The sequence below is a fragment of the Pistacia vera genome, unplaced genomic scaffold (assembly GCF_008641045.1).
Source record: "Pistacia vera cultivar Batoury unplaced genomic scaffold, PisVer_v2 Contig59, whole genome shotgun sequence".
NCBI lineage: Eukaryota > Viridiplantae > Streptophyta > Magnoliopsida > Sapindales > Anacardiaceae > Pistacia > Pistacia vera.
In genome coordinates this window covers 702,261-725,034 of record NW_022196434.1, presented here as the reverse complement: position 1 = coordinate 725,034, position 22,774 = coordinate 702,261, and the positions used below count along the sequence as shown (strand labels likewise).

The following is a 22,774-nucleotide window of genomic DNA, read 5'->3' as shown; positions in this document are numbered from 1 at the left end:
CCCTAGAATTTAGTTATTTATGCTAAATATTCTTCTCATATAAGACAACTATAAACTATGAGGGCTAAAGGAAAATTTTTTCTCAAATTTTGACTACGTGAAACATGAGGGGTGTTCTTGTTATTAACCGTAAACATGAAAACATTAAACGCCGTCGTTTTCAGTCGGTGAGTATCTTCTTCGTCTGTTAACCCTAAACTTTATGCTTGGCTGCAATGTTGTTTTGGCGGAAACTAGCGGGAAAAATTGCCATCCTTTGAAGGTTGAAACCTTTAATTTGTATAGAAGTAGAGAGATTGAACTAATCAGATTCGAAAACAAAAGAAATATATGGGGAGAAGAACAGGAGGCCGAAGTTTCAACGCTGGCATTCTCCTCCGCCGTGTCGAATCATGCAAGAAGACTTACTCAACAACCAAACAACTCGTCGATGATCTCCGTTCAAATTACCCCGATTATAGACGACTAAAGGAACACGATTTCACTAAATACGTAGAAAAAACTCTAGATTCATCTCGCCGAAACATGAACAAACATTCAACTTCAAACGGCGCTGTTTCGGCTTCAGCTTCACCGAAAAAGAATCAAAGGAGAAGAATTGACGGTGACGAAGAGAGACTACAGAGGTTGGAGAATCAGCATGTTAAACGAAGGAAAATGAGTGATACGACGTCGTCCGAGTCGAGTTCGGAGTCCGATTCGGAGTCGGATGATGAGGAAGAAGAAGAAGAAGATGGAGCGGTTTCGACTTCGGAAGATGCTATTTATGGAGAGAAAGTTGAGCCGGAGTTTGATTTAATGAAGTCTATGTTACGACATACATATTCGAGTAATTCGAAGTTGAAGAATGAAGAGAAGAATGTAGAGATTGAAGATAGTGAGAGGAAGGTTGAGTTAATTAATGGAAGTAATAAAGTGTCAGAGGCTGAGATGAAGAGAGAAGTGGGCTCAGGTTCGGGTATTGGGGATGTGAAGGGGAAGGAGGGGCCAAGGTTTAGGGACTTGGGAGGGATGGAGAGTGTGCTGGAGGAGTTGAAGATGGAGGTGATTGTGCCATTGTATCATCCACAGTTGCCGCGGTGGCTGGGAGTGAGACCAATGGCAGGGATTTTGTTGCACGGTCCACCTGGGTGTGGAAAGACCAAGTTGGCTCATGCCATTGCCAATGAGACTGGTGTTCCTTTTTATAAGATTTCGGCTACTGAAGTTGTGTCCGGTGTATCTGGTATCGGTTTAGTTTTCTCATACTTGTTGATGTTATCTTGCTGTTTTGATTGGGATTGTGATGATTTTGTGTGTAGCTTAAATAGGTAGTAGATGATGAGCTTAGTTATTATCAAAGAAAATATGGGAAAACAATTGTGGTTCATATGAAGTGTTTATTCTGGTAATCATTTTCTGTTTGAAGAATTTGGTCTCATATGAAATTTGCTTCTTTATAATGGTCTATCATTCTGCTTGGGAACTTCTTAGCATTTCGTTGAAACATGACCTATATATTTTCAGCTGAAAAGTGATATTTATCTAGAATGTTACTTGATGGAACCTTTTATTGCTTAATATATCTCCTTTAGCTATGTGTTTTACCATGTGTTGGTACTTTATCAGAAGTTTTTGGTATTCGTACTGTATGGTACTGCCACATGTTTATGATCCCTTTTTAATATACTGAAAATCTCAGGTGCTTCTGAAGAAAACATCCGAGATCTTTTCTCTAAAGCATACAGGACTGCACCGTCTATTGTATTTATTGACGAGATTGATGCAATTGCTTCTAAAAGAGAGAATCTTCAGAGGGAGATGGAGAGACGGATTGTGACTCAACTAATGACTTGCATGGATGAATCTCATAGACTTGTACAACCAAGCGATGAGAATTCTAACTCGGATAACTCTGATTCAAGACCTGGTTATGTTCTTGTAATTGGAGCTACTAACAGACCTGATGCTGTTGATCCTGCACTGAGGAGGCCTGGAAGATTTGATCGTGAGATTGTTCTAGGTGTTCCAGATGAGACTGCAAGGATACATATTCTTTCTGTGCTTACCAAAAATCTGAGAGTCGAGGGGTCTTTTGATCTTGTCAAAATAGCCAGGTCTACCCCAGGGTTTGTTGGAGCTGATCTGGCAGCCCTTGCTAACAAGGCTGGAAACCTTGCCATGAAAAGAATCATAGACCAAAGAAAGTCTGAGCTCTCTAAAGATTCTATATCTGAGGAACATACTGATGAGTGGTGGAGGCAACCATGGTTGCCTGAAGAGATGGATAGGCTTACAATAACTATGGCTGATTTTGAGGTACGTAGAGCTACATCTTTTTAATTATTGTTTTATCCCTTAAAAATAGCAGTATCTGATTAGCATGTTAGTTTATTCATTTCAGTCTTATGATCTAACGTCTTGCATATCTGCTTAGATTTACCCTCAATTTGCAGCTTTGTTTCTGTTTCTAATATTACTTGACTAAGACAAACTGTTGTTCTTTTACATTATTTGTATTGAGCTGCTGCTGTTTTTCTAGGAACTATATTGGAAGTTAAATTGTGCATCCATTTTCAGTGCTATTTCCACTACTAATTCATAAGTTTCTTTCTTCTAGTGTTTACCATACTGTTGCCATTCTTTGTCTTGTCTGCCTTCTGCTGCAGCACGTAGTTAAGCACACAAATGAATTATAAGGATATGCTTGAATCTAAGTATACAAATGTCTTATCTAGAAAGTCGTTATATGCAATGCGTTATGTGGTCATGTTTGATATATTTGTCAGGACTTGGTGGTATACTAATTTATGTTACTGACTTTCAGATTTTATTGTTAATTATTATTATTTTGGTGGGGTGGTAAAAATTACTTTAACTGCATTTGCTGATTGGACTGTTTAAGATGACAGAGCCAATTTCTTTTTGTCATATCCGTCAGGAAGCAGCTAAAATGGTTCAACCCTCATCAAGAAGAGAAGGATTCTCTAGCATTCCAAATGTTAAATGGGAAGATGTGGGCGGGCTTGATTTCTTACGACATGAGTTTGACCGCTACATAGTTAGGCGTGTAAAATTTCCAGAGGAGTATGAGGTTATTATAAATGATTGCCATTTTACTTATCTCTTTTTTTCTTTGCTCAAAATGTATAATTATTGAAAGGGACAAAAGATGAAAATATAAGATTAGGATGAGTCATCCCAAAAAGAAAAGAAGAAAAAATTGAAGAATTTAGGAATGAAATAATACTAAAAGGGTTAGACACATCATTACTGATTAAAACATCCATATGGAAGAATTTTGGATTAATTCTCTGACTCTTGAATTTATTTGCTTATTCAGGGATTTGGGGTTGATCTGGAGACAGGATTTCTGCTTTATGGGCCACCAGGCTGTGGTAAAACACTTATTGCCAAGGCTGTTGCCAATGAGGCAGGAGCCAATTTCATTCACATCAAGGTCAATTCCCTTGACCTTAATTCTTTTCTTAGTTCTCAAAGAAGCTCCTTTTGGTGCTTTAGTGCTAGATTTTTTATTTATGCATTTTTATGGTTAATTTTATCATAAAAGATTTGGCTATTTTAGGGCCCTGAGCTCCTAAATAAATATGTTGGAGAAAGTGAGTTGGCAGTTCGTACATTATTCAGTCGTGCAAGAACTTGTTCACCATGCGTACTTTTCTTTGATGAGGTTAGTGGCTCCTCTCCTTGAAAGTTGGGAGTTCTGGTTAGAGTTTCTTTTTAATTTACATTTCCAAGTGTTGGTTATTGCTTTACATTGTTGTGTAATGGTTTTTATTCATTTCATTATCTTTAGGTGGATGCTCTGACAACAAAGCGTGGGAAAGAAGGGGGTTGGGTGGTTGAGCGACTTTTGAACCAGGTTAATATGATCTGCAGTGACTATCTATAAACAGAATCATGGTGTGCTGACAATCTATTATCCAATACAGACGAAATAAATCCATTTTTTTTTTACAATTGTAGTTACTTATAGAGTTAGATGGAGCAGAGACGCGGCGGGGTGTTTTTGTCATTGGTGCCACCAATAGGTACAGCATATTATTTGCCTTCTTTCAATTTGCTTTGGTAAGGACCACTCTTTATCTTTTTCCTTCAATCTGGTGTTTCTGTTGGCAGGCCTGATGTGATGGATCGTGCAGTCTTAAGGCCTGGTAGGTTTGGTAAGCTTCTTTACGTCCCTCTGCCCACTCCGGATGAGCGTGCATTGATCTTAAAAGCTCTTGCGAGGAAGAAGCCTATAGATGCCAGTGTGGATTTGTCTGCCATTGCACATATGAAGGCCTGTGAAAATTTAAGTGGAGCTGATCTTGCTGCACTGGTTAGTCTTCCTTTTATCACTCTTTTTTTACCCTGTATTCGCTTGAATATAATCTTGTAGAACATTTATACTGAAATTTATTTTCACCCTTTCTTAACTTCTGTATTTATTTAACTGTCGCCAGATGAATGAAGCTGCAATGGCTGCTTTGGAAGAGAAAGTAATGTTAAGCAAAAGCTCCTCAGATCCAACTCCATTCACAATCAAGATAACTCATTTTGAACAAGCTCTAAGTAAAATCACACCATCTGTCTCCAACCAGGTATGATTCTTTCCGTTAACCCTTAACCATTCAATAAACTCCTGTTTCGCTCCTCACATTTTACCATCTGAAATACAGCAAAAGCAGAGATATCAGGCTTTGTCGGAGAGCTTAAAAGCAGCATGAAAAGAAAATGTTAATGACAGATATCTCAAGCTAGTTCCAGATGCGCGAATTCTTCTCGTTGACTGAATTGCGCAACAAAGAATCCATCAATGTTGCCATGTTTCTATAGTATGTTTTGGTGTCGAGAAAGAAACTCGGACACTTCCATCATCATGGGAAAAATTTTTGTAGTGATTTAGGTCCAAGATTCATGTTTTTTTTTGGCTTATTTTGCACTTCTTTTTTGATTGGAAACTTGGGAGTTTTTGAGTCCTTGGAAAAGCTTGGATTGATAGAAGAAGAGGTCATGTAATTAGCCATTTACTAAGCTATTGAATACAATATATTTTCATCGAGTAATACTACAGTCACCGAAATAGTGTACCGAATTCACACACTGAATGATGTGGCAAAATCATGACTATTGATTAATTTTAACTGAATATTAATAGACGGTCAGGATTTTGTCACGTCATTCGGTGTATAAAATCGGTGCACAACTTTCAGTGACTTTATCATTTTCGATTTTCATCATCTTTATTCTTCGTTGACTACATCTTTCTTGTCTATTTTTCTCAGTCTAGTATAATATATACTGATAAAATGTAGTTAATTTTTTATGTCGACAGCAAACATCATGAATCCCCATCTTTCCTTCTATATTCTATCTTAAGAAATTCAATCAAAAGAGTATTACTCTTTAAACCCATCCCTGTGTAGTCTCAATGGTCAGCGCGTATTGGAGAGAGAGTATAAATAGGTATACGGTTTCAAATTTGATTCTCCATCTGAGTATTTACGATTTAAATAAAAGGCTGTGGCAATGGGTTGTTATACTAGTCTTTCTTGAAGATTAGTTGAAATGTCCGATTTAAGTGAAAGGTTGTGCCAGTATGTTGTTACGTTAATCTCCTAAAGATTAATTGAGGGATGTAATATACCTTTTTATTTAAGGGATTTTTCATATTTTAGAGGTTTTAACTGTTTTAGATAATCACTGAAGAATAAGAAAAGAAGGAAATTTACATTTTTACCCATTATAATAAAGTTACATTTAGGCCCACTAGTTTCCTAGACCTAACAATAAGAGTATCGCTAACAGTATTTTTATTTTAAACTTTAAAGAACATTTTTCTTATAAATAAAAAATAGTTTCGTTAATTTTTAAATAAAAAATAATGAAAATACTTTTTAAATTTAATAAAAATACCCTTTATTTTTATTTTCAATAAAGAGACCTAATAGGTCAGCCAACGTGTGACGTGTCTCGAAAAAACCAGAGGAAACCTTCACACCTTCTCGGCATTTTCTTTAATTTCCAATCAGTTCTGCTTTCTCTTTCTCTCAACTCAACGGCCTCTTTCTCTTTCTAAGCCAAACCCTAACCCTAAAATCCCAACAATACATGGCTTACCACCACACACCCGGATCGGACGACAAGCGCGACCCCAACGCGCGCTTCTACAACCCCTACGCCGACCTCAACATCCCCAGCCAAAATCTTTACAAACTCCCCACCTCCCCGGAGTTCCTCTTCCCTGAGGAGAGCCTCCGCCAGCGCCGTTCGTGGGGGGAGAATCTCACCTTTTATACCGGGACGGCTTACTTGGGGGGGTCTATTACCGGCGCAGGCATCGGGTTGTTCTCCGCTTTTAAATCGATGGAGCCTGGGGACACGTTGAAGTTGCAGGTTAATAGGGTTTTGAATTCTTCCGGGCATTCGGGTCGGTCATGGGGAAACCGGGTCGGTGTGATCGGGTTGATTTACGCGGGGATGGAGAGTGGGGTGGTGGCGCTTACGGATAGGGATGATGTTTGGAGTAGTGTGGCGGCGGGGCTCGGGACTGGGGCGGTCTGTCGGGCGGCGAGAGGTGTGAGGTCGGCGGCGGTGGCGGGTGCGCTTGGTGGACTGGCGGCGGGTGCGGCAGTGGCGGCGAAGCAGGTGATGAAGAGATATGTTCCGATTTGAGAGGGATTTGTATGGTTTCTTTGAGAAAGTTTCAATTTTGACCTGATAGAGATTAAAAAAATTCCATTGATGAGTGAATGTTCTGATTGAATTATGAATTATGAGCCATGAAATTGATTAATTTATAGATATATATAGTTTTAGTGTTATGATGTAATAAATAATTACTTCGGTGATGAAAGACACTGATGACTGAATCGAAAGTTTCCAAGTTTCTATTAGGAGTTATTTGAGTGGGAATTTATTTCTGTGTTGTTTTGTAATTTTTTTTTTTTTTTTTCCTGTTAGCTGTGGCTTTAGAACTAAAAGCTGATTTGCAGTTAGTGATTTTGGCATGTTCTAATGTAATTAATAATGATGTGGTGGTTAAGAACACGAATGATGATTTTTGATGGGAATGGAAAGTATTAAGTTCATTTATTATGCTTGGATACCTGTTTTTTATTTTGATTTGTTATTTGTTGAATTGGCCGTTTCTTCAAAATTTAAGGCAAAGTCACTGTTAAAATAATGAGTCTCAGATGGGGATGTATATAGATTTTCTTGTTTAATTTCTCAGTTGTGTTGAAAAGAGAATAACGTGGCTGTTAGTAAAGTTGAACTTGATTTAAAGGGAACATCACTTGGATTGCTGTTTTTGTGGTTGACTGATGATAGAGCTGTGTGGAATAAGGATGTTTATGCTTGGTTGAGACTAGTTGTTAAATGGATGTTTAGCATGTAATCAGAATGGTTCATGTTTGTCTAATTGTGTGGTGTTGTTATTTTTCATGACTTTGTGACTCGATGTCAATGTGTTTGTTGATTGATGTTCAGCGTTTGTATTATAATATGTATGAACTTGGTTGGTTATATCTATAATTCGGTAGAACAAAGATCAGCCAGACAGGTTGACAGACTAAATGGAGAAATTGTTTTTTTTTTTTTTTTTTTTTTGGGGGGGGGGGGGGGGGGGGGGGGGGGGGGTGGGGGGGGGGGGGGGGTGGCGTGGGAGGGCCGTGGAGATTGAAAGGGTTATGGTATTCATCCCACTTATAAATGTGTTTCAGATTGTTGTGCATTGTTGGAATGCATTGTTGAGTCTCTCATTAGTTTATAAATGCGTTTCAGATTGTTGTGCATTGTTGCAATGCATTGTTGAGTCTCTCACTAGTTTAAATGCACACATTGAAGTAAAAATGTGTACAAAAGTTTTGGGCATATTCCTTGTGTAAAGATACCGTTAAATATTCAGAATCACTAAAATCAAGCTTTGTTGATTCAAGGCTTTTTGTCAAGTCCCCACAATTTGGTTCTCATTTCACATACAAATGTGTTTCAAATCATAGTGCTTCACCCCTAAGGATATATTGTGTATGTCAAATTCATTGTGCTATGAGACTTGTTTGTGTAGAAATATGAATGTATGCTTACTAGTTACTATATTCTCTTCTATGACATACTCATGAATTTCTTCCAATATGTGATTTCATCATGTTTAGAGGATAGGATTTCACCAATAGATTCAGCTCAGGAAAATATTTTCAAGGATATGCAAGGCCAAAGACTTTGGCATCTGAACTAATATTTGGCAACCCGTTATCTTGCCTATTATTGTTGGTCTCATATTGCTTTTTGTGCGTGCAACCTTTTTCATGATCTGTCTAAATTTATTTTGAGTATATTGTTGTATCCAACGCAGAGAGGTTGTTAATCTTTCTAATAGGCTTATGATTTGTTGATGAACCATTACTAGCACACTCGCAATTTGTGATTATAAATTTGGTTCATTATTTGCATTGTTTTAAAACCCTGGACCAGAGGGTAACCCGTTTTGCTGTTCAGGTCACGGGTCAATTGGTTGGACCGGTGACGTCAGCAATAATTTTTTTTTTAATTATTATTAATCCCTTAAATTTTAGTATATTACAAAAATATCCTTCGAAATTTTCAAATTAGTCTCTAAAATTTTTATTTATTTCAAAAATGCTCCAAAAAATAACTAATTGATCTGTAAACTTTTGATATATCTCTAAAACACCCTTAAAAATAACAAAAGTAGTCCCTATAAATTTGAAATATTATAATACCCCCCTAAACCCTGAACCAGACCGAAGAAGCTATCGGGTGCGGGTCGAATTGGTCTAATTAGTCGGTTCGGTCTGGGTTTTAATACAGAAATTATTTGATGATTTTTAGAATAGTATTTTGGGAAAAAAAAAATTGGGTTACCTTTAAGAGAAAAATAATTATTAATACTTTGTGAGACGAATAGAGTAGAATAGGATTTTGAGAATATTGAAATAAATGCATTTATGAGTTTTTAGGATATAATAGTAGAATATAATAGGAATATAATATTGAAACAAAAGAGTCACAAATTATTTTTACCTCTCATGGTTCATGTTATCATGACTATGAAGATCCAAAGTACAAATTCCAAAACATGATTGCACTCTAGAAGAGATTTCAGTCGGTTAATAGTATAGTGAAATCAGCCAATTAATGGCACATCATCTTTTATGTAAGAGATTTAATTCGGTTAATGCAGTGTAATGAAAACAATTGGTCTCTATTTTGTTCTTGCAGAAAACTAGACAAGTAATGTTCATTGAAATTGGTGGCACATCCCAATATTCCTTCCATTTACTTGTCAGAAATTTGGGATATATTACTGCTATGGAGATGGAATATAAATGNCAGTTAGTGATTTTGGCATGTTCTAATGTAATTAATAATGATGTGGTGATTAAGAACACGAATGATGATTTTTGATGGGAATGGAAAGTATTAAGTTCATTTATTATGCTTGGATACCTGTTTTTTATTTTGATTTGTTATTTGTTGAATTGGCCGTTTCTTCAAAATTTAAGGCAAAGTAACTGTTAAAATAATGAGTCTCAGATGGGGATGTATATAGATTTTCTTGTTTAATTTCTCAGTTGTGTTCAAAAGAGAATAACGTGGCTGTTAGTAAAGTTGAACTTGATTTAAAGGGAACATCACTTGGATTGCTGTTTTTGTGGTTGACTGATGATAGAGCTGTGTGGAATAAGGATGTTTATGCTTGGTTGAGACTAGTTGTTAAATGGATGTTTAGCATGTAATATGAATGGTTCATGGTTTGTCTAATTGTGTGGTGTTGTTATTTTTCATGACTTTGTGACTCTGATGTCAATGGTAGGTTGTTGATTGATGTTCAGAGTTTGTATTATAATATGTATGAACTTTGGTTGGTTAATATCATATTAATTCGGTAGAACAAAGATCAGCCAGGCAAAGTTGACAGACTCAGTGGAGATTGAAAGGGTTATGGTATTCATCCCACTTATAAATGTGATTCAGATTGTTTTGCATTGTTGATTCTCTCATTAGTTTAAATGCACACATTGAAGTAAAAATGTGTACAAAAGTTTTGGGCGTAATCCTTGTGTAAAGATACTGTCAAATATTCAGAATCACTAAAATCAAGCTTTGTTGATGCAAGGCTTTTTGTCAAGTCCCCAGAATTTGGTTCTCATTTCACATACAAATGTGTTTCAAATCATAGTGCTTCATCCCTAAGGATATATTGTGTATGTCAAATTCATTGTGCTATGAGACTTGTTTGTGTAGAAGTATGAATGTACGTTTACTATATTCTCTTCTATGACATACTCATGAATTTCTTCCAATATGTGATTTCATCATGTTTAGAGGATAGGATTTCAGTAATAGATTCAGTTCAGGAAAATATTTTCAAGGATATGCAAAGCCAAAGACTTTGGCATCTGAACTAAATATTTGGCAACCCGTTATCTTGCCTATTATTGTTGGTCTCGTATTGCTTTTTGTGCCTGCAACCTTTATCATGATCTGTCTAAATTTATTTTTAGTATATTGTCGTATCCAAAGCAGAGAGGTTGTTAATCTTTCTATAGGCTTATGATTTGTTGATGAACCATCACTAGCACACTCGCAATTTGTGATTATAAATTTGGTTCATTATTTGATGATCTTTAGAATAGTATTTTAAAAAGAAAAAAAATTGGGTTATCTTTTACGAGGAAGGTAATTATTAATGTTTTGTGAGATGAATAAAATAGAATAAGATTTTGAGAATATTAAAACAAATACATTTATAATAATAGAATAAGATAGAGATATAATATTGAAACAAAGGGGTCCCAAATTATTTTTACCTCTAATGGTTCACGTTATTGTAACTAGAAGATCCAAACTATAAATTCCAAAAGATGATTGCACTCTAGAAGAGATTTCAGTCGGTTAATAGTATAGTGAAATCAGCCAATTAATGGCACATCATCTTTTATGTAAGAGATTTAATTCGGTTAATGCAGTGTAATGAAAACAATTGGTCTCTATTTTGTTCTTGCAGAAAACTAGACAAGTAATGTTCATTGAAATTGGTGGCCCATCTCAATATTCCTTCCACTTACTTGGTCAGAAATTTGGGATATATTACTGCTATGGAGATGGAATATAAACGAACACAAAATAACTTCACACAAACATTTAGAAGAGAATGGACTAGCTCTTGAGGCACAAAGAAAGAATTTCCAGTGATTTTTGAGACCATTCAAATGGTAAAAGAAATATGAAAAGCCATGACAAAAAAACACCTAGATTTATTTAGAAGTACTATCCACATAAAAGGGGAAAATTACACTCTGCAAAATCATGTTTGGAGTTTCATGCCTCAGTCCCCTGTGCATTTTTATTCTGGAAAAAAATCATTTCAACTTTGATTAAGTGAGAAAACACTATGCCTTGCACTGAAATCATGTCAACTGAACCTCCTCCCAACTTCTGGGATTGAACTAAAAAGTATTCTCATCTAAACTGATGCAGAGAGGGAAGAGCATTTGAATTTATCAAATGGGGGAAAAACATGAACAGGAGAGTTCGATTTAGAGCAACATGGACTCTGGATTCTCAATGTATCCTTTGAATGCTTTTAGCCATTCTGCACCAACTGCACCTGTAAACGAAGCACAATCAACAGGTTCACAACATCATCACAAAAGGGTATTGAGTAAAACAATAAAGCTCGACTCGAATTAATTCCTACCCGAAAAGACGTTAACTGAGCTATTACTTACCGTCTATTACACGATGATCACAGCTTAGTGTTACAGACATGAATGAAGCAAATTTGTATTCATCTGGGCCCGCACCGGGGATAACTCTCTTCTCAGCTGCTCAAGATTACGACCCAAAAATCAAAACTGGCTATAATAAAGTTGACAAGAATGATGAATATAGCTTTAAGAAATTAGGTGCTGATCTTACCAGATCCCACTGCGAGAATGCCAGATTGAGGAGGATTAATAATGGCACAAAATTGTTTGATGCCAAAGGGTCCTCCCAAATTGGTTACTGTGAATGTGCCTCCCTGCAAAAAAGAAAACACCAGAATTACGATAACAATGACAAAACATGATCGCACACCGACAGACAATCATTAAATGTTACCCTGACCTCATAATCTTCTGGTTTTAAGCTGTTTTCTTTGGCTTTTTGGGCCAATTGTTTGACCTCTTCAGAAATTGTGGATAAGCCTTTCTTGTCCGCATCCTAAGAGCCATGCAAATTCTTGTCAGTGGAACCACTAATAGAACCAAAGCAAAAAATTGTTTAACTGCCATACAAGACAGCCACTCACCCTGACAACAGGGACATAGAGTCCATTATCTGTCTGCACTGCTACATTGATATTCACATTGTTGTACCTGGACCAGAAGTCAAAAGAAAAATCTCAGATTGAGTCCATACCATAAGTCAACCACAATTTATATTACAGTTTACTTACTGGCGGATATAATCGTCAGTCCATGAACTGTTGCACCGAGGAACCTTCCGAAGAGCCAAGGCTGCAGCCTGCAGTTATGTACAAATTAAAAACTCTATAAAAAAAAATTCTGAACAGCCAAATCAACAACAAAAGTATATCAAATGGGGGACACAGCATCACTACTTATGTTAGTCCAACAACTAACTTCAATAATCAATTTTGTATGAATAGTAATTCTAAGATTGTGACAGAAGCACCCTGCCAGAAAACAGACTTCTTTAAAAAATTCTAAAGGCTTATATGAAATTTTTAGGTCAGATTCAAATTTGATATTCCAAAGAAATAATAATATAGGCATGAGAAAAAAGTCAGAAGGACCATTTTCAAGATAATTTGAGGCGAGAGGTTCCCAAGCAATACACATTTATTCGTTTTTTAAACCTAAAATGTCATGTAGGCTTAATGAATTTGTATCCCACAAACCTCCAGCCTTAGAAATTCGCAAATGTAAAACCATAAGCTTAAAATAACCAAAAAATGAACCAATTTTCACATCTTAATGCTCAATAATTATGTACAATAACAGCAGTATACCTTAATCACAAGATCATTGACAGATATACGTTTCCCACCAGAAGCCTCTTGTATGGAATTCAGTTGACTCCGCAAACTGCAAACATAGCTATCAGAAAACGTGCAATAAAGGCTATAATTCAAAGATGGTAGAAACAAATACTTACCCCATAAGTTTGTCAACGCATGTATCTACTGTTAAGTAATAATGTGGGATAGTTTGTTTTGAGAGTAATAAGCGTGAAGCCGTAACCTGTCAAAATTACACCAGATATTAGCTTCAGAGTAGGTCTTGGTTTGGCAAAGAATAAAGAAAAAAGTAAAAGATAGCGAAAGGTGTATTTCTAAGAAGTTGGGGATACCACCAAGTTAGAAGAAGATACCGGCTTGTGCAGAGTCAAACCATAGAATAAATTTTTTACACCAAAATTAGTTAAAATAAGACTAATATATGATATGTCACCTTTCTTATTTGAGAATGAGGAATGTCCACATAGTCCAAAGCTGCAGCTGCTGCATCCTTAGCCTTAGCTGAAACTTCTTTCCCACGAGAAGCTACAAGATAGGAAAACTCTTTAGAAATCAGCTTTAATGTGATATTCAAGGATAAAGGAAAGAAAATACATAAATAATACTTGTACCACATATTATTAACCAGCAGGTATAATATTTATATTAAGGGATATAAACAAAATATTAAAATTATCAGATTTATCAGATTCTCAGCAAAGAAACAATAAATACGATACCCAAATAATCTTCAATATCAGCCTTTACAATGTGTCCATCAGGACCAGTGCCCTTGATGCTTGAAAGGGGAACCTAATTTCATCAAGGAAGAAAAGGTGAAAAAAACACATGTTAGCTAGAAATGACTAGAAATTAATAACCATCTCCATTATTGCCCTAAAAAATTGCATTTAATATGACTAACATTGTTATCTTCAGCTAATTTTCTTGCAAGAGGACTGGCAAAAATACGATCTCCGGCAGGAGCTTCACTAGGTTTTGAGATCTTAGGCTCAGGCAAACTGACTGGTTTTTCAACTGTTTCTTGCTTTGGTGGGGGTGGAGGAGAAGGCTCTTTAGGTGCAGCAGCACCAGCATCTGATGGTGAGGGACTGTAATCTTTAAACTTGCCGATGTCGTCCTCATCCTCAACGGTAATAGCAATTACCTATATGATAGCACAAAATCCATTTCATTTGCCTACTTAAACAACCCCATCCCACCTCTCCAAGGAGAAGAAAAATTGAACATATCTAAACACAAGATCAATACCTCACCAACTTGAATTTCTTTGGCCCCATCTCCCTTTAAAATCTTGGCAAGATAACCTTCCTCCATGCATTCCATCTCAACTGTTGCTTTATCCTGTTAATATAAATAAAAGGTTTAATGTCAAATTTCCAAGATGATCAATGTAGATAAACCTCAGATTCCATCAAGTACTGAAATTCAAACAATAAACAAAACAGGGAACCCACAGTTTCAACTTCACATAGAACTTCACCAGGAGAAATTTTGTCACCTTCTTTCTTCAACCACCTAGCAATATTCCCCTGCATTGCAGTAAAGAATTTGTCGGCAGCAAAAAAAACCTAGCATGTTATAATTTTAGTTGCGGGATCGAGAAAGGTACACACCTCTGTCATTGTAGGTGAAAGAGAGGGCATTCCAATCTCTTGGTGTGGAGGAAGACCTGGAAGATAGTTTTCAACACTAGTTAACAAATTTGAATGAGTAACCCTCCAATTTTATTGTGATTAACCCATTTGAACCAAAAATTAGAAAGGAGAACTCCTGGAATCAACAAAATAATTGTCAAGTCTGCAGAAGAGAAATAGTAAAACGTAGTGATTTTTGGTGTAACCACTGAACTCAATTTTCAAGAATAAAATGTGCACTACTGCAAAGCGGATAGTGCTGCACAACACAGTTGACAATGAGAAAGATCTAGGAAAGGCAAAAGCAAAACGTGAAGGAAATCAGTCGTCGGAGTCACATAAAATACAGATGACAGTAACATACAGTCAGATGACCTCTAACTTAGGGGATGATATTGTTCAAGTTGTATAAAAAGTTGGCGATGAGTCCACATGAAATGCAATTTAGAACCTTAAAACGAGGAAAAAAGTCTGAAAAGTGTGTTTTCCTTTGAAACTAAGTTTAGACTAAATTAAAAAGATTTTAAAGAGCTATAGAAACATGTATAGAAGAGTCTTCAAGACAAACTACAATGTACCTGTATCAGATGCAAACCCTCTCCTTGAGTGTACCTGTGAACTGATAATGAATAATGCAAACGTCAGGTCCTTAAAATCATGAACAAGATTTTGACCCAAAGAGGAGAAGAAGACAACTGGCAATATGTTGGGCAACATACCATGTAAATCCCTTATTTGATAACGATCCAACCACTGTATTTCCTGCTATTCTTGTTGTACTTGAAAGATTTTTATTCAATACACCAAATGATGATACCTATATAACAAGATTTGAAACAGTTGGCATTTGCAAACTGGACCTTACTTATTTGACTAATGGAAAGTAATAAATAAAGTAGACAAGCCCAGAGAAGAATATAGAAAGAACTATATAGAGGCTCCAATCACAGTCAATATTTACTGCTCCATTACTAAAAAAAGAGATGACTGCACTTACGGTGCTATTGATGGTTGAATTAAAGACCCTTTCCTTCTCCACAGGCGCATAGCCATGACGGCGAAGCTTTAAAAGATCTGAAAAAAACTAACTTAGCTTAAAATGATAGAAATGAAATTTTACAAACATAACATTACTGTACTTCCCAAAGTAGTATGTACATTCAACATTGAAATACCATATACCTTAGGTTTCCATCCAGTAAAATCACCAGAAAATTATCATTCAGATATATCACTACATGCCAGAAATTCTTCCCCAACATTGATGCCATAAATCCATGTAAAAGGTTAAGATAATGTTGATACTGGAAACTCCTTATCACAATGATAAGTACCAGAAAGGAAAATAAGAGCCCACCCCCACACTATCCATTGGTGTACTTTTTTAAGTTTCAAGAAATAAGGGGTGTCGGTATACTGATTGGGCAAGTTGCATTTTTTATTTTTCTTAATACTTGTGCTAATACTCCGAAGAAATTCATATCAGTACAAAATATCAAGCATTCTAAAGAACATGAGTGCCAACTTATCAACATGTTTAAGATACACGCTGCGTAAACCTGAGATACTACCTTCTATGCATGTCAATCTCTCTTAATTCTCACATTCATATGGATATAATCATCATCATATCCAAAATACTCTTCAACTTAGATCTTAGATGGGTAGAATTCATTGAAAAAACTAGCAAACACCTAAGCAATAATTATGAAAGTAAACCCTGAAACATCAATATTAGCTACATACCATCTCTTTTACTGAAAGCATCGTCTGAAAACCAACGGGCCAGAACAGCATGCTCATGCCGCAGTATACTGGTAACATTCCTTAACTGCAAACAGAAACACAAAAGGCAATGAGTTAATTCACAGCATTGATATCCATATTCATATCCAATGTACACAACATCTACACAAACTATATAATTAAACCGATAAAACTTAGTCTATGATCGTAAAATCAGTGTGACCAAAGCTTAATACAGCATGGACGGTATTTTCTGAAATTCCCAGTAATCTAATAAGCCTCTGATGTCAGAATCCGAATCAAACACCAATAAACAGCCAAAAACTAAAGCTAACTCACTAAATTCAACAACCAAAATTTAATTACCAAGATTAAAAAATAAATCAGTGAATGAGACCATCAACTCCCAAAACACAAACATCAAATATCAATACCATCAAATAAATTATTTCGATCACCAAAGTCTCAGTAAAGAAATAAAAATAATAATTAATACACACGCACACATTGAATTTGAGCTGAAAACAACTCAAACACAGAATTTAACAATAACCCATCAGTATAATTAAGCTTCAAATTGATATTTTTATTCTCTAAATATACATATAACACTCATTCATTAAAATTAAAAATCAAACCTAAACACCCCCTAGGAAAGAATAAATAAATTATTTCAACTACACCAAAAATAATAATCATAACAATAATAATGATGATAATGACAAGAATTATATCAGAACTAAGAGAAGGGTACCTTCTTAGAGTGGTTGATGATGTGAGATGAATAAGCCATCACTAGTAACTCCAAACAAAATTTTTGGAAAAAGAAACTAAGAAAAACCCTTAAAAATCGAAACTTCAACTCAAAAGCTGGGTCTTTTTTCTTGTTTCTTCAATCAGAGATGAAGAACAGAGATGAAATCGAAATGGGTTCACTTTAGTTTGGTGGAAAACGTGAAAATTCGTAGGGTTTGGTAGCCTGATGGTGAGGGACTGTAATCTTTAAACTTGCCGATGTCATCCTCATCCTCGACAGTAATAGCAATTACCTATATGATAGTACAAAATCCGTTTCATTTGCCTACTTAAACAACCCCATCCCACCTCTCCAAGGAGAAGAAAAATTGAACATATCTAAACACATGATCAATACCTCACCAACTTGAATTTCTTTGGCCCCATCTCCCTTTAAAATCTTGGCAAGATAACCTTCCTCCATGCATTCCATCTCAACTGTTGCTTTATCCTGTTAATATAAATAAAAGGTTTAATGTCAAATTTCCAAGATGATCAATGTAGATAAACCTCAGATTCCATCAAGTACTGAAATTCAAACAATAAACAAAACAGGGAACCCACAGTTTCAACTTCACATAGAACTTCACCAGGAGAAATTTTGTCACCTTCTTTCTTCAACCACCTAGCAATATTCCCCTGCATTGCAGTAAAGAATTTGTCAGCAGCAAAAAAAACCTAGCATGTTATAATTTTAGTTGCGGGATCGAGAAAGGTACACACCTCTGTCATTGTAGGTGAAAGAGAGGGCATTCCAATCTCTTGGTGTGGAGGAAGACCTGGAAGATAGTTTTCAACACTAGTTAACAAATTTGAATGAGTAACCCTCCAATTTTATTGTGATTAACCCATTTGAACCAAAAATTAGAAAGGAGAACTCCTGGAATCAACAAAATAATTGTCAAGTCTGCAGAAGAGAAATAGTAAAACGTAGTGATTTTTGGTGTAACCACTGAACTCAATTTTCAAGAATAAAATGTGCACTACTGCAAAGCGGATAGTGCTGCACAACACAGTTGACAATGAGAAAGATCTAGGAAAGGCAAAAGCAAAACGTGAAGGAAATCAGTCGTCGGAGTCACATAAAATACAGATGACAGTAACATACAGTCAGATGACCTCTAACTTAGGGGATGATATTGTTCAAGTTGTATAAAAAGTTGGCGAAGAGTCCACATGAAATGCAATTTAGAACCTTAAAACGAGGAAAAAAGTCCAAAAAGTGTGTTTTCCTTTGAAACTAAGTTTAGACTAAATTAAAAAGATTTTAAAGAGCTATAGAAACATGTATAGAAGAGTCTTCAAGACAAACTACAATGTACCTGTATCAGATGCAAACCCTCTCCTTGAGTGTACCTGTGAACTGATAATGAATAATGCAAACGTCAGGTCCTTAAAATCATGAACAAGATTTTGACCCAAAGAGGAGAAGAAGACAACTGGCAATATGTTGGGCAACATACCATGTAAATCCCTTATTTGATAACGATCCAACCACTGTATTTCCTGCTATTCTTGTTGTACTTGAAAGATTTTTCTTCAATACACCAAATGATGATACCTATATAACAAGATTTGAAACAGTTGGCATTTGCAAACTGGACCTTACTTATTTGACTAATGGAAAGTAATAAATAAAGTAGACAAGCCCAGAGAAGAATATAGAAAGAACTATATAGAGGCTCCAATCACAGTCAATATTTACTGCTCCATTACTAAAAAAAGAGATGACTGCACTTACGGTGCTATTGATGGTTGAATTAAAGACCCTTTCCTTCTCCACAGGCGCATAGCCATGACGGCGAAGCTTTAAAAGATCTGAAAAAAACTAACTTAGCTTAAAATGATAGAAATGAAATTTTACAAACATAACATTACTGTACTTCCCAAAGTAGTATGTACATTCAACATTGAAATACCATATAACTTAGGTTTCCATCAAGTAAAATCACCAGAAAATTATCATTCAGATATATCACTACATGCCAGAAATTCTTCCCCAACATTAATGCCATAAATCCATGTAAAAGGTTAAGATAATGTTGATACTGGAAACTCCTTATCACAATGATAAGTACTAGAAAGGAAAATAAGAGCCCGCCCCCACACTATCCATTGGTGTACTTATTTAAGTTTCAAGAAATAAGGGATGTCGGTATACTGATTGGACAAGTTGCATTTTTTATTTTTCTTAATACTTGTGCTAATACTCCAAAGAAATTCATATCAGTACAAAATATCAAGCATTCTAAGGAACATGAGTGCCAACTTATCAACATGTTTAAGATACACGCTGCGTAAACCTGAGATACTACCTTCTATGCATGTCAAGCTCTCTTAATTCTCACATTCATATGGATATAATCGTCATCATATCCAAAATACCCTTCAACTTAGATCTTAGATGGGTAGAATTCATTGAAAAAACTAGCAAACACCTAAGCAATAATTATGAAAGTAAACCCTGAAACATCAATATTAGCTACATACCATCTCTTTTACTGAAAGCATCGTCTGAAAACCAACGGGCCAGAACAGCATGCTCATGCCGCAGTATACTGGTAACATTCCTTAACTGCAAACAGAAACACAAAAGGCAATGAGTTAATTCACAGCATTGATATCCATATTCATATCCAATGCACACAACATCTACACAAACTATATAATTAAACCGATAAAACTTAGTCTATGATCGTAAAATTAGTGTGACCAAAGCTTAATAGAGCATGGACGGTATTTTCTGAAATTCCCAGTAATCTAATAAGCCTCTGATGTCAGAATCCGAATCAAACACCAATAAACAGCCAAAAACTAAAGCTAACTCACTAAATTCAACAACCAAAATTTAATTACCAAGATTAAAAAATAAATCAGTGAATGAGACCATCAACTCCCAAAACACAAACATCAAATATCAATACCATCAAATAAATTATTTCGATCACCAAAGTCTCAGTAAAGAAATAAAAATAATAATTAATACACACGCACACATTGAATTTGAGCTGAAAACAACTCAAACACAGAATTTAACAATAACCCATCAGTATAATTAAGCTTCAAATTGATATTTTTATTCTCTAAATATACATATAACACTCATTCATTAAAATTAAAAATCAAACCTAAACACCCCCTAGGAAAGAATAAATAAATTATTTCAACTACACCAAAAATAATAATCATAACAATAATAATGATGATAATGACAAGAATTATATCAGAACTAAGAGAAGGGTACCTTCTTAGAGTGGTTGATGATGTGAGATGCATAAGCCATCACTAGTAACTCCAAACAAAATTTTTGGAAAAAGAAACTAAGAAAAACCCTTAAAAATCGAAACTTCAACTCAAAAGCTGGGTCTTTTTTCTTGTTTCTTCAATCAGAGATGAAGAACAGAGATGAAATCGAAATGGGTTCACTTTAGTTTGGTGGAAAACGTGAAAATTCGTAGGGTTTGGTAGCCAAATAGATCTCTCACTTGACTATTCTTATTTTATTTTTTCGTTTTTATTTCCTTAATTTTTAATTTACTGTATTTAGTTGTATGTCAGTAACAATATATTATTTTTTTATTTAATTATTTTCTACAATTTGTTGTAGATTTTGAGTGAATGTGGGCCGTTGATTTGGTGGGTTTTGTGGTTTAATAGATGGTGATGATTTGTTATTTTTGGGAAGTTGGGGATCTATTATTGGACTATAACTTGTTTTCAACAAGTATTTTCATTGTTTTTATTGTTTTCATTTTATTTTTATGTACTTATCAAAAACCACATGAAAATGGACACCCTTTATTTTTTTCTTGTTAATGCCTAGCACATTGCTTCTTATTGTATAGATGAATGAAAATGCATTTATGTAATTTGTTATTAACATGGGATCAGACGACAAGTACAAACGTCTTTAAATTTTTAACGTGCAGATCAAAGTCAATTATCAATGTTTACCTTTAATTATACTATTTTTGAAGGCAATAGACGATTACTAGATTTTGGTTTACACTTAGACAATGTCAAATAGTTCATATTTAAGATTGAATACATGTATATACACTTTTTAGGTGCGGACATCTTAAAACTTTTAACTTGTGGATCAATGATGAATGCACGATCATTGCCTTTAATTTTAGGGTTTGTGAAGTTAACAATCAGGTGTTCACCTTTGGTTTGTATGTTAAAAAATTATAAAGATCAACTATTTATATACTCCCTCCGTTTCAATATAAATGACGTTTTAAGTTTCTATATAATTTTTAATGAAACAATTTCATTTCTCTCCAATTTGATTTGTTCCTCTGATTTTATAGGTGGGAAAAACTTTGTTTTTCCTACTGCGCACATAAGTGAATTATTTAATTAATTTAATATAAGAGAGAGAGAGGAGATGTGGGCCCTTGGAAAAAAAGAGGAGAATGGAGATATGGTCACAGACAAGACAACGTCATTTAATTTGAAAAAAAATTACACCCTCAAAACGATATTTATAAACGGAGGGAGTATCATAGTATTTGTGTGGGAGAAGAAATGATACTTAATATAGTGGGAATGCATACAAAAAATCAAGTATAAATAAGTACATAGAATCTTGACCCATGCAATGCCCAATGGGCAAATCCAAGTTGCAATAGCCTATTAGACCTTTGAAAAAACTCTAAATATCAAAAGGGTAATAACGCTCATAAACCCTTCTCATTAACTTATCTCACAAACGCGACATGACAGCTTGTAATGGGTTTCGTCTGACTATTACGAGTTTTCATGTCATATTTATGAGAAAAGTTAGTTGAAGAGGTTTGTCATCTATCTTTATTATATTAATATTTGCCCATTGCCTTTCCGAGATTGTTGATTGGATGATGTTTTTGCAATAATATCTCAAACCTTCGTTAGGCCTTTTTCATCGATATCTTAGGCTACCTTACCTTTTGTGAACCATTAGTACATTTTTTGTATAGTTATATCTTAAAACTTTTAACGTGTATAGATTAATCTCAGAATGATCGATTATTAGCATTTAATATATATTAAAAATTATTAAAGAATCCATACCTAAAAGCCATTTGACAATCATACCGAATTCTTTATTGTGTTCTAACATATATATAGTACGTTCATGTTTTTGCATTGCTTGGTAGGTTTTTCTCACTTTAGGGTTTTGTCATCGGTTAGATGGGTCACACGTTAGGGTTTATTTTATTGCTACACCAACCATGTTGTACAAAGTGGAAATTATATTTTGTCTTTTAATGCTTTCCTATTTGTACTATTTTGACATTTTTTCGGATTCTGGGGGAAAGTTAAATTATTCGTGCGTTGAATACATTTAAAATTTTGAGTCCTTGAAGTTTATCTAGTTACCATAAGGTCCACTAAAATCTAAAAGTAACACTTAAATTCTTATTAGTTAACAACTGTTCGAAGAATTTTGTTAAAAGTCTGGCTTCGTTTGGCTCAAGTTTGGGAATACTACTTTTAGTATTCCCAATAAAATTAAACAGTAAAATGCCCAAAAACTCACAATATTATCCAATATTATTTAACTTTTTTTAAATCCCCT

General features: G+C 35.0%; 3 protein-coding genes across 5 annotated transcripts; 2 read left to right on the top strand and 1 right to left on the bottom strand.

Annotated features, from left to right (window-relative positions):
* The first annotated feature begins 179 nt into the window (after positions 1-179).
* LOC116109825 (cell division control protein 48 homolog C) lies at positions 180-5,048 on the top strand. 2 transcript variants are annotated; one of them, XM_031396058.1, is made up of 10 exons: positions 180-1,225; positions 1,682-2,298; positions 2,885-3,073; positions 3,323-3,439; positions 3,566-3,670; positions 3,797-3,862; positions 3,967-4,031; positions 4,120-4,321; positions 4,446-4,583; positions 4,662-5,048. In XM_031396058.1, the coding sequence occupies exons 1-10, from the start codon at positions 331-333 to the stop codon at positions 4,707-4,709; spliced, it is 2,442 nt and encodes an 813-aa protein (XP_031251918.1). In that variant the 5' UTR covers positions 180-330; the 3' UTR covers positions 4,710-5,048. The 2 variants fall into 2 exon arrangements, with proteins under 2 accessions (XP_031251918.1, XP_031251919.1); XM_031396059.1 differs by having other exon boundaries at positions 181-1,225; positions 2,921-3,073.
* An 884-nt stretch (positions 5,049-5,932) lies between these two features.
* Positions 5,933-7,049, top strand: LOC116109829 (mitochondrial import inner membrane translocase subunit TIM23-2). The gene has a single exon (XM_031396065.1). It carries the CDS (start codon positions 6,094-6,096, stop codon positions 6,655-6,657), a length of 564 nt encoding a protein of 187 aa, XP_031251925.1. The 5' UTR covers positions 5,933-6,093; the 3' UTR covers positions 6,658-7,049.
* Positions 7,050-11,141: 4,092 nt separating this feature from the next.
* On the bottom strand, positions 11,142-20,741 carry LOC116109794 (dihydrolipoyllysine-residue acetyltransferase component 2 of pyruvate dehydrogenase complex, mitochondrial). Of its 2 annotated transcripts, XM_031396020.1 has the most exons (20): positions 20,456-20,741; positions 19,702-19,786; positions 18,953-19,029; positions 18,675-18,772; positions 18,534-18,574; positions 17,935-17,990; positions 17,776-17,850; positions 17,570-17,662; positions 17,396-17,465; positions 13,938-14,110; positions 13,753-13,825; positions 13,467-13,558; positions 13,171-13,256; positions 13,025-13,100; positions 12,449-12,516; positions 12,302-12,368; positions 12,118-12,213; positions 11,929-12,031; positions 11,739-11,834; positions 11,142-11,617 (listed from the first exon to the last, which is right to left on the bottom strand). In XM_031396020.1, the coding sequence occupies exons 1-20, from the start codon at positions 20,492-20,494 to the stop codon at positions 11,547-11,549; spliced, it is 1,635 nt and encodes a 544-aa protein (XP_031251880.1). In that variant the 5' UTR covers positions 20,495-20,741; the 3' UTR covers positions 11,142-11,546. The 2 variants fall into 2 exon arrangements, with proteins under 2 accessions (XP_031251880.1, XP_031251879.1); XM_031396019.1 differs by lacking the exons at positions 17,396-17,465; positions 17,570-17,662; positions 17,776-17,850; ... (4 more) ...; positions 19,702-19,786; positions 20,456-20,741 and adding exons at positions 14,285-14,377; positions 14,491-14,565; positions 14,650-14,705; ... (3 more) ...; positions 16,417-16,501; positions 17,171-17,387 and having other exon boundaries at positions 13,938-14,180.
* Between the last annotated feature and the right edge of the window lie 2,033 nt (positions 20,742-22,774).